Raw genomic sequence first — 12,457 nt, 5'->3', positions numbered from 1 at the left:
CGCTCCCACTGGCTCTACCGCAGTTAGAAATGGGCAGTTACCGCGCAGTTACTGCAGCTACTGAAAAACCGTCAGCTGGAACACACCCTTTGTAACATTAAAGAAATGGATTAATAATGAAACAGTGAGTTTGAGATCAATGTTTCAAGCCTGTTTCATCCCCCATATTTATGTCATTTTTAAGAGCTCAAAAAGTGTTTAGATTTGAATTTAAGGCAGAAGTGATTAGTCTATTTGTAAAGAGCATACAAAAAGACGGGGTAAAATTCTAGTTAATTGACTTCTTGGTATCTTGGAAAGGGTTTAGGTTAGGAAAATGAAACTTTCAGGGCTGAATCTACAGACTAAGGGTTTTCCCAGGAAGGTAGGCCTATTTTGAAGCAACTACCTCCACTCCTCCCTCTAGAGGGTCCTAACCTTTGTTGACCTTTAAAAATATGTGTGTTATAAAAGTGAAACCTTGCAAAATAGATCTTCTGCTTGAATAAAGTGCAATAAAATTGTTTTCAGCTTCACAGCTTTGCTGAATCCCAATTTGTAAGGTTTCAAAGATATGCAAATACATTTCATAAACTTTGAATAAAACAACAACAGTGATATGGCTCAGAATTCTACCCAAATAAGAGGAATTGGATTTCCAGAACTAAAAACAGAGAAAAAGTAACTGATAACTAAAAATTAAGGTAGGCCTAAAATGTTGTCTTGTCAAAATTTCAATAGGTATAGACCTGTCATTTAGGCAAATTTCAGGGCCCTCTAGAGGGAGAAGGAGTAGAGTTGGGTACTTTAAAATAACTTCCTAGTACATACTTTAGCCTGTAGATCCATCCTTGAAAGTTTTGTTTTCCTAACCTAAATCCTTTCTGAGTGAGCAAGAAGTCAATTAACCAAAATTTTACCAAAATGTATCAAGTGGTATATTCACTTTATAGGAAAGCCAGTTATATGAACTGCTGTAATTTTACCAAAATTTGCCATTTTAAGAGCTCAAAAAGTGCTTAAATATGAATATTGCAATAGAAGCAGTTAGTTTACTTGTAAAGAGTATGAAAAAGGTATTGAGCAGTATGGTCACTTTATTTGTAAGTCAGTAATATGGACAGTCATATTTACCAAATTCATTGCACATAGGCTATACAACTCAGGGTATAATGGTTGCCAGCAGAAAATTTTTCAGAGAGGGGGTGGACAAATGCCTGAATAACAGTATTGGTTTGGGGCACAAGGGATATATGTATTCTAGGCTTTGCTTTAACTTACTTAAAGTACTACTTAAGTAAAATTTTCCATTACTTGTACTTGTACTTAAATAAAAACTCTAGGGTGTACTTATTACTTGATACTTAAGTAAGAATACAAAATACTTATTACTTAAGATACTTTTAATGTACTTGTTTTTCAATTACTTTACCTTTGATGCCAAAATTTTGTGTGTGTGTGCTTTGGCAATGTACAAGAAAACATCACCTTTATATTTAGAGCAAACTCAGATATAGCTTTTGTGTGTGTGTGCATTGGCAATGTACATGAAAACATCACCCTTTAGATTTAGAGTAAACTCTATAGCTCCATGCCCTTTTTTTGGATATGAAATAAGGTATTTGTTTTTGACAAAAAAAAATTATAGTATGATGACACTTGGTTTAATTTTTGTTTAAAAGTTATATAACAAAGAATATGGAAATTATTTCACAGTTTACTGGTTAACAGTGAGCTAAAATCCCTTGTTGTGTGCTAAATGTTGCATACTGTAGTCCATTTGGGCTTATATTTCCAACATTAGTATTCAAGTTTTGTCATCTTGTCAACTGAACCAAATTTCAACCATTTCATCATCTTCAGGACCATATTTATTGGTAAAACAACTGAAGCTATGAATCTTTGCCCATCTAAATGTTGTCTGCAATAAACAAGTCCAGGGAATTCTAGCTGGATCCAATGTAGTGGTATTTTGTCAAATTCATTCCAGCAACTTCAGGTATTCAGACAAATCTGACTTCAGATTTGTCACTTCATTCATAAGTTATAGGCCCTACTTAATTAAAGGAAAACTCAACTTTCTTAAGACTTGAAACCCTCTCCCCCTTGCCTTATTTGATATAGGGTTTGTGATACCAGAACTTGAATCAGGTCTTAGGCATCTTTGGTCTAGTTTTCATTTGGATCTGTTACTCCATTTGTGAGGTATACTAAATTAAACAGAAAGCTTAAATTTTTCAGGAATTAAAACCCACTACCCTTGTTAAATTTGAGCTAGGGTCTTCATCTTTGAACTTGACATGTCTCATAGTCCTTGACACCAAATCTGCCATTCAAAATTTTCATGCAAATCCAACCAGCACTTCTCTGCCTATATGTGATTACACAGATAGATGGACAGACAGACGGATGGATTTTGCAACATCTTAGGTAGCCATGTTGGCTCACTGGATCCAAAAAAAGGAAAACAATAGCATATCATCATCAAGGCATCATCACCTATATTTGGATAGGGGAAAATATCCATCAAGATAGCTTTTTGAGATCTGTATGTCTGTCTGCCCATCTGTGCAATCAAGTATAGTGGGAGAACCACCAGTCAGATTTGTATTAAAACTCAACTATTTGGATTAAAATTGAGCTTAATTAGGGTGATGGGGCTTTAAGTGTTAAAGAAAATCTGAGTTTTTCATTTAACTCACTGTAACTTGCAAATGGAGAGATAAATTTTGATGAAAATTAAATTAAGATACCTTAGAGTATGACATGCATTGAGTTCTGGGATGAAGACCCAAGCTTAATTAGGGCAAGGGAGAGGGGGCTTTAAGTGCTAAAAAGTTGAGTTTTTTGTTTGACTCAGTTCAACTTCTGAATGAAGTAATGGATCTCAATTAAAGTCAAGTCAAAGATGCCAAAACCATAGGACACATAATGTTTGGAGATGAAGACCCTAGCTTAATTAGGGGGAGGGGGCTTTAAGTACTAAAAAAAGTTGAGTTTTTCATTTAATTCAGTGTAACTTGTGAGAGATTGATGGATCTCAGTGAAGAGTGAACCAAAGGTGCCTAAGACCATGACAGACATCAAGTTTTGAGATGAAAACCCTAGCTCAAATAGAACAAGGGGGAGTGGGTTTTAAGTGCTGAAAGCTTTGGGTTTAATTTAGCATAACTTGCAAATGGAGCAACAGATCCAAATGAAAGCTAGACCAAAGATGACTAGGATCAGGGCTCATATCAAGCTCTGATATCACAAGCCCTATCTAAAATAGGGTGAGGGAGAAGGGGTTTAAAGTTTGAAGAAAGTCAAGTTTTCCTTCAGTTTAGTAGGGCCTATAACTACTTCCACCTTAGATACATGATTGACATAAACAGAACGAATTAACTCTCTTTTGGGGAGTTGGGGGGAGGGTTAATTCTGAAAAATTAGAAAAAATGAGGTATTTTTATCTTACAAAGGAGTGATCAGATCTTCTTGAATTTCATCGGATGAAATTTTATATTTAGAAGGACCTCAAAACTCAGATCTTATGTTTTAAACCCCGACCGGATCCAGTGTCATTGGGGGGGGGGGGGGCTCAGAATATCTTGAAAATGCTTAGATTGGAGTGATCAGGATGAAACTTGGTGGGAAGAATAAGCACAAGTCCTAGATACATGATTGACATAACTGAAATGGATTTGCTTGCTTTGGGGAAGTTAGAGGGGGTGTTAATTCAGAAAAATTATAAAAATTGACATATTTTTAATTTAAGTGGGTGACCATTTGTGAGGTATTCTTGAATTTGATATTAAGAAGGAACTCATGTTGCGGATCTCTTATTTTAAACACCAACCAGTTCTGGTGACATTGGGGGAGAGTTGGAGGGGGAAACTGGAAATCTTGGAAAATACTTAGAGTGGAGAGACCAGGATGAAACTTGGCGGGCTTGGTGGTGTCATCAAAGTGTTAATCAAGAATTCATTTTCATACTCTTCTTTTCTTTCACCACACTGAGAGCCAGCAACCTTCAGCTAGCTGCCAAAAGTGTGGATTTTTGCTGCTCCATTTTATTGAGCTTTGATTTTGCTTATTAAGAAAGTCTGCAACTGACTCACTTGGCTTCTTACTTTTAAATTTGATTTTTTTTTTTTTTGATAATGTTTTTACCTATTGAATCAGAGAATGTACTACTTTATTACCTTTTATCTGTTTTAAAGCCAATCCAAAGTCTATTTTCCTATTTTCAATATTTTTTCCACCATTCTGACATGTTTCAGAATAACCCTGTATTTTTTCAAACGTGCCAGATTTAACTGAATATTAATTGCCAGATGTTTAACTCTATGTGCACTGTATTAATCCTGTCATGTGATCTGTCTGATCCAATCAGAAGTTTTTTGACTGCAATTAATTGTTTTGAAAGTCTTTTGAGTTCAAGCCATTGTGTTGAAAATTGGTTCAAATTATTTTTTTGGACTTCAATGGGTGTGTACCAGCCAAACAATATCAATATTTTTTCCATCATTTCCACAGGTTTCAGAATAACCCTGTATTTTTTCAAACTTGCCAGATCTGATTGAACATTAATTGCCAGAAGTTCAACTCTACATGCACCATGTTAATCCTGTCATGTGATATGTCTGATCCAATCAAGAGTTTTTTGACTGCACTTAATTGTTTTGATAGTCTTTTCATTTCAAGCCGTTGTGTTGAAAATTGGTTAAGATTATTTTCTTGGACTTCATTGGGTGTGTACCTGCCAAACAAGGGAAATAGTTAAAAACAATGAAACAGAAAATCTGGTTCTTGATTAAGATTTCCAAGAGAGGAATGACAGGGGACATTTTATAGGTAAGGGAAGGGGTAAAGAAGCCTTCAGAATGGCTTTAAAAAGGTAGCATAGGCTTGACGTCAGATATATATATATATATATATATATATATATATATATATATATATATATATATATATACTTTAGCAGGCAAGGCAAAAACAAAAAAGGTGCATGTTTATGCAATTGTTTTTTTTTTTAATTTTCCAGGGTTAGCATGGTCTTTTTCACTAATTTTACAATGAGAGGAGCATCAGTTTCTGCACAGGCATGATCAAGTCTTAGAAGCAGAGGATCCCAGCCAATTTTTAACAAAATGTGCACTAATAAATAACATTTTTTTTGGAAAGAAGAGGTGCAGACAGATACTTTAAACACCTTCCCAGAACATTATTCAGGCTCTGGATACATTCTTGAAAACTTAATTTTAATAACTACTTTCCAAGATATAAAACAACCTCAATATTTTACCACTATCAAGCCCATAAGACAATGACCAGCCAGTACAATTAGAAAATTTTAAATAATAAAATCAGAATTTCCAGGGGGAAGGAGTTGCACCCCTCCTGAAAATCAGGAACTATAAAGTAATAATGAGGGAACCACAGAAAAGATAGCAAAATAAGGAAAAATTATAGAAAAAATGTCTGTTACCCTGTGGTAGGCTGCCTGCCAATTAGTTTTAACCCTAAAAAAGGGTTTAAACCCTAACCTCATTCTGTGACAAGTGATCCCTTTCCAGTTTTTCTAACATTTTTTCTTGCAGTAAAAAAAAAAAACAAAAAAAAAAAAAATCCTTAGTAATAATGAATAGTAATTAAATAGCAATAGCTTATCAATAACAAAATCATAAGAACCTAAATAGTGATAAAATCAAATCAAAGAATCAGCTTTTTATGGTGATTAAAGATATGTATTTGTTTCTAGTTTGAAGTTAAAAATCCCAAGTTATTAGTAATTTATGATTGTTTTCCAAATCATGCCCAGGCCTAACCAAGATATAATGTGGGGTACTGGCACCTAAAAACCCGGTTAATTGCTGTTAAAATCTGTGGATCAATAACTGTAAATTGATTTTTACCAACCTGTGTTTAACTTTGCGCTTCAAATTTTGGACAAAACTTGAATATACTTAAAACAGTTGTGATGAACAGTATTTTTAGTCAAAAAGTCCTATTTATAGTTTCTACTGCAGAATTTTGGTTGGATGAAGGGGTGTATTATTGTTCATATGGCGAAATTCTCTGAAGCTTTTGATCTTCCATATAGCTGAAGCCAATCACAATCAAACAGTTAGTGTAAACCAAATGTAAGTAAGGAGCAACCCAGCTCAATAGCAGCCAAAACTCTAAAAAACGGACTTTTGATACCAATAGATACATCTAAGAATCAAATTTTTATACTGATTTTGAATATATAACTTTTATCAAATTTAATCTTACCAATCAAAAGTTACAAGCCTGAGAAAATTTGCCTATTTTCGAAAAAGGGCAAAACACCCCCTAAAAGTCATCGATTCTTAATGAAAATCACACCATCAGATTCAGCATATCAAAGACCCCAACTGTAGATGGTTCAAGATCCTATCTGCACAAATGTGGAATTTTGTATGTTGTATTTTTTTTTGCCAGAAGAAAGATCATGGATTGGTACTTATTTGTTGTTGTTTTTTTCCCAGAAGTGATTGTATTGACCCAGTGGTCCTAAAATTTTGCGACAGGACTCATTCGAATGGAAATTAAAAGTTCTAGTGCTATTTTTAAGTGACCAGAAAATTGGAGAGCAACTAGGCCCCCTCCCACGCTCATTTTTCCCAAAGCACTGGATCAAAAATTTGAGATAGCCATTTTGTTCAGTATAGTCGAAATGTCTAATAACTATGTCTTTTAGGGTGACTTAGTCCCTGCAGTCCCCAGGGGAAGGGCTGCAAGGTGTGAACTTTGTCTATTGTTTACATATAATGTTGGTTATTGGTAAGTATACAGACGTTTTCAGGGGGAACTTTTTCTGGTGGGGAGGTCAGGGGGATCAGGTTATGTGGGAGGATCTTATCATGGAGGAAGAGAATTTCCAAGGAGGGGCACTGGATTTCCCAGTATTATTTGAAAAACAATCAGAAACTAAATAAAAAAACAAGAATTTTCAACTGAAAGTAAGGATTCAGGGCATTCAGTTTGATATAATCACCCCTGGAAAAAACAAAAAACTAATAAACATGGATCAACAATCTATGCAAATTTCAAAAGGCTAGAGCTGGAGCCAATGTTCCCAAATCAAGTGAAAATTGAAAAATGATCCTTATATTACCATAAAAGCAGAGATATACCTAAGAAAACTGACTGACCTGTCTCTCTAGATACCCTACTTGAATTATTCAGGCTTATTTTAGATTTGACAAGATTTTTTGCAGAAACTAAATTTCAGCTGGGGGGGGCATACTTGGGTCTGGGGGCAGTTGCCCCTTCTGCCCCATAGCAAATTACTTCCTTTTTCTGTTGTTGTATCAATTATCATAAAAATTTTGTTTTTAGTTTTGGCAGAGGTCACTTTTTATTTAGCTTATTAGTGTTGACTATTTGATAAAATAACATTATCATAATTTGTTGTTTAAGCCTGTTCATATTATTCAGTTGAATTGAACAATCAAAAGAAAGAGGGTCAATTTTACAGCTGGGCTGTAGGTTTAAATTTGATTTTTTTTTTTCTATTCTGTAATTTTTTAAATGTCTAAAGAAGGGATTTTAGGGATTAAAGGGATTTTAATTCATGGGAGAGTATAGTTCTGATATGAAAAAGGTGCATTTTAAATTGTCCATTATGAAATAAAAGCATGGTATCTATGCATGTAGAATGATTTTTAAGTATCTCTACTCCTTTGGTGACATATTCTAAGGCTTAGGATATTGCAAAAGGGCATGTCTACATTTGTTTATATCTTTAGAAGCAAGAAAATTTTCTGTAGTTTTGGTTTGAGCCTGATCTTAAAGATCAAATGCATAATAATTAGCCTAAATGTATTACTGATTAAATAGATTGATTATTTTGCCAGGAATCCTTGATGTATAAATTCTAATCAGTTTTGCTTCATTTTGCACAAAAATTAAGGTGCTCTCTTTATTTGAGACTTTTTTTTCCTAAATGAATTTAAAGGTAAACTTATTCTTACAAAAATAATTCCCTAGAATCAGTGCTGCAACAAGTACTCCAAATTTTTACTTAAATATCCAGTATTAAGTACTCATTGTTTTTTTTACTTAAATATCAAGTAATAAGTACTTTCCAAATTCTTACTTAAGTATCAAATATCAAGTACTTGCCAAAATTGTACTTAAGTATTACTTCAAGTACTATATATATATATATATATATATATATAAATATATATATATATATATATATATATATATATATATATATATATATATATATATATATATATATATATATATATATATATGTATATATATATAGAATAAATACATGGAGTAGTACTTGAAGTAATACTTAAGTACAATTTTGGCATCACAACTGTTTTAAGTATATTCAAGTTTTGTCCAATTCTGAAAGTGAAATTCTGATTTTATTATTTAAAATTTTCTAATTGTATTGGCTGGTCATTGTCTTATGGGCTTGATAGTGGTAAAATATTGAGGTTTTTTGATATCTTGGAAAGTAGTTATTAAAATTAAGTTTTCAAGAATGTATCCAGAGCCTGAATAATGTCCTGGGAAGGTGTTTAAAGTATCTGTCTGTACCTCTTCTCCCCACAAAAAATGTTATTTATTAGTGCACATTTTATTAAGAATTGGCTGGGATCCTCTGCTTCTAAGACTTGATCATGCCTGTGCAGAAACTGATGCTCCTCTCATTGTAAGATCAGTGAAAAAGACCATGCTAACCCTGGAAAATTAAAAAAAAAAAAACAATTGCATAAACATGCACCTTTTTTGTTTTTGCCTTGCCCGCTAAAGTATATATATATATATATATATATATATATATATATATATATATATATATATATATATATATATATATATATATATATATATATATATATATATATATATATATATATATATATATATATATATATATATATATATATATATATATATATATATATATATATATATATATATATATATATATATATATATATATAAATGACCCCCCCTCTACCGTTTTCTGTGAAAGAGTTATAGCTGTAGACCTATAACTATCCTTCAAATAGTATAAAGGTTTGCCATGTTTTTAGCTGGGGGGGGGGGGTAAGAATATGCACTCCCATAAATATATTCCCTAATTTCCACAGTACTGTGTTTTCCTTGGGTATTTATTCGAGTTAGCAAATATCTATGGAATGCCCTTTTTGTGTAATATTGTTGAAAATTTCACTTCTGAAATAGGTACATCAACAAAACTGAATTCTTATTACTATAATTTCATAAATTGTTCTTTTATAGGCACCACAAACAATGTTTTGCTGGTCTTAACAATGATAGAAAACTTTTTGCTTAAAATTTTAAAATGAGATATCATGAAATGTTGGAATAAAAAAGGTAGAACATTTAAACAAATACAAAAAAAAAACAACAAAACAAATTTTATTTTCAAGGCATTTTAGCAGCAAAGTTAAAAGAAGTTGTTATGTTAAATTAATATTATAAGGTAAGAATTTGTGTGTTGTTTTTAGTTTAAAAGGGAAATGCTTCAACAAGATAACTCCTTTTGGACTTAGATGAAGCTTTCTCCTCTTTATTATTCTGTCATGTTCAGTTGAGTCTTAGTTGTCAGTGCAAGCTATGGTCTGGCGACTTTGGGAGCTGACTATTGATATCTTCTTATAGGAATGGGTGATGAGGAGCCAAGTGATCAGCAGATCAATGCTAGTCATGATACCATTTGGAAGCGAATCAACACACTTATAGAAGTGAAAAGAAAAGAAGCAGATATCGCGAACGTTTATGAATTTTGTGGAGAAGCTCAATCCACAGCCTGTGCCCGAACGTCTGCTGTTCTTTACAAAAGGAAAGATGGAATATCACATCTTCGGAGGTCTCGGGTTGAGAACCCGTACGGACCACAAACTGATCCGTCTCTTACCTATGAAACTAATTGGGCCCTTCAGGAAAGACTAGGTGCAGTCGAAGAACACTTGAATATGAAACCTGTTGCAAAAGATATCTATCAAAGACTTCAAAATGTTGAAAATAAACTGTTACTTTTGGAATCAGTAACTCCCGAGTATGGACATAATTTGAGCAAAAAAATTATGAGTGAGAATGTTGCTGAAGCTAAGAATAATGATACTTTAGAAAGAATAATCGAGCTTAAAAGAAGACTAGTGACAAAAAAATAGCTTGTGTTTGATAATTTTATACAGAGAATTTGTTTTTTTTCTGAATTGTGTAGCTGACAAAAAGATTTTTTCTTGTTCATTTTCAAATACACACCCTCTTATCTTTTTAGATTTGGTGTATTTTTAGAGAACAAATTAAAATTATAAATGTCATTTTTTAAGTGCAGACATTGCTCTAGGTGGCTGATTCTATGTAGTAATTAAATAGAAAAAAGAGTTTTTTTTTAATGTAAAGTAAGGAGCAACATTAAAACTTATCAGAAATTATTACGTTTATAAAGGGGATTGCCCCCTCCTCAACACCTCGCTCTTTACGCTAAAGTTTTTAAGTACTTTCAAAAAAATTCTTGTTGTTCTGTTCAAGAATTGGGACAAAATTCGAACTTTAGCGTAAAGACCTAGGTTTTGAGGAGGGGTCAGCCCCCTTCATATACGTAATAATTTCTGTTCGTAATAAGTTTTAATGTTGCTCCTTACTTTACCTTGAAAAAACTTAATAATTTCTAAGCAGTTTTTAAATAATGTGAAGAAATCTGATCCTATCTCTACGGAGAAACTCCCCTCCCTGCGGAAATATCCTCTAGACAATTCAATCCCGGTGATAGTTCTACTACTACTACTACTAATAACTCACTGCAGCACCAAGCCGCCTAAGGCCAACACAGCTACGCACGCTCCTCCTCCAACCTAATCTATTTAAAGCCTCCCTCTTTACACCCTCCCAGGAAGTTCCCATTTCCTTTAAATCTTTATTTATGACATCCTCCCAACCCAGACAAGGACGACCTGCTTTCTGTGTAGCCCCGGACGGTTGGCCAAAAGGACAATCTTCGGTAATCTGTCATCCTTCATCCGTAGAACGTGGCCTAGCCATCTCAACCTTTCTTTCATTATAGCCCCAGAAAGCGGGATTGAACCACACTTTTCGTACAACCTACTGTTTGAAATACGGTCAGTCAGCCGGGTACCCAGAACAATCCGTAGGCAATTTCTCTGGAAAACATCTAGTAAATTTTCATCTGCTTTTCGGAGTGTCCATGCTTCAGAGCCATATTTGACCACTATCACAGGTGAACTGTGATAGTTCACCCCGGATAATTGCCCTTAACAACTCCGCGTATAAAATTGAGAAGGAAAAGAGAAAGCAAGACATATAAGAAGATTTTCTATAGGCATTCTGGCAAATTTCTTGTGACAAGTTCATCTCCCTGGAAATTTTCGCCGTGGAAAACACCACTCAAAATGTATGCATACTTCCCAATAACAAATACTATGTGTAAACAATGGGCTAATTTCATTATTCAAAGATCTTCCCCCTGGGACTGTCGGAATCATGCTATATCCAAAGGCATAGTTACTAGGTCTTTCAACAATGATAAACAAAATGGCTATCTAAAATTTTGATAAAATGATTTTGAGAAGAAGGACTGGGGGGGGGGCCTAATTGCCCTCCTATATTTTTGGTCCCTCAGAACGGACAGTAGAGCGTTTAATTTACATTCGAATGTGCTTTCTCAGGATGTTGTAGACCAACGAGTCAATACGATTACCCCTGGAAAAAAAAACACGCATCCCTAATCTTGCTTCTGGCAAAAAAGAAAATATTAAATTCCACATTATTTTACTGTTAGGGGGTGTTTCCCCTTTTTTCGAAAACTAGGTATATTTTCTCAGGCTTATAACCTTTGATGAATAAAACTAAACTTATAAAGCTTATATATTTGAAACCAGCATAATAGACCGATTTTTTTTATATATCTTTTTGTATCAAAAATCCATTTTTAGAGTTTTGGTTGCTATTTAGCCGGGTCGCTTCTTACTTACAGTACCACGAACTGTTTAGAAAGGTTGGGACTGAAAAAGAGTCCCCAGTTTCTGCGAAAATGTTTGAAAATGAATATTGTTTAAGATGAGCAAAGACTGAATGATGAAAATCTTTGATAGATATTTTAAGTCAAAGTATAGCGAAGAAAAATCAGACTTATTAATAGTCTTTAAATCTCATTAAGTGTTATCGGACATTCAGTATGGAAACACGTATATGTGTTAGAATTTTTGTACCGAAAAAGAAATTCGATGTATCGAATTATCAAAATTTTGGAGCGAACTTCAGGGAAATAAAAACGAAAAGTAACTTGGTGGAGGAGGCAAAAGGAGAACAGAAAATCTCAAAAAAGAGCACAGAATTGAAATCGTATTCTGGAAAAATATATTTTAGGAATCAATTTGTCTAATTGCAGCTTATTAACATCCCAATTTTCTTCTGTCCAAAGAGATAAGAATTTTGATCTTTCGAAGAGATG

The 12,457-nt window shown here is 33.5% G+C and overlaps 1 protein-coding gene across 2 annotated transcripts; it reads left to right on the top strand.

The window, feature by feature from the left end:
* Nucleotides 1-8: 8 nt before the first annotated feature.
* LOC136040070 (MAP3K12-binding inhibitory protein 1-like) lies at nt 9-10,263 on the top strand. 2 transcript variants are annotated; one of them, XM_065724142.1, is made up of 2 exons: nt 9-124; nt 9,643-10,263. In XM_065724142.1, exon 2 carries the CDS (start codon nt 9,645-9,647, stop codon nt 10,152-10,154), a length of 510 nt encoding a protein of 169 aa, XP_065580214.1. In that variant the 5' UTR covers nt 9-124; nt 9,643-9,644; the 3' UTR covers nt 10,155-10,263. The 2 variants fall into 2 exon arrangements, with proteins under 2 accessions (XP_065580214.1, XP_065580215.1); XM_065724143.1 differs by lacking the exon at nt 9-124 and adding an exon at nt 927-1,055.
* Nucleotides 10,264-12,457: the final 2,194 nt, after the last annotated feature.

The sequence above is a fragment of the Artemia franciscana genome, chromosome 20 (assembly GCF_032884065.1).
Source record: "Artemia franciscana chromosome 20, ASM3288406v1, whole genome shotgun sequence".
In the NCBI taxonomy this organism is placed as follows: domain Eukaryota; kingdom Metazoa; phylum Arthropoda; class Branchiopoda; order Anostraca; family Artemiidae; genus Artemia; species Artemia franciscana.
This window is presented reverse-complemented; position numbering and strand designations above follow the sequence as displayed.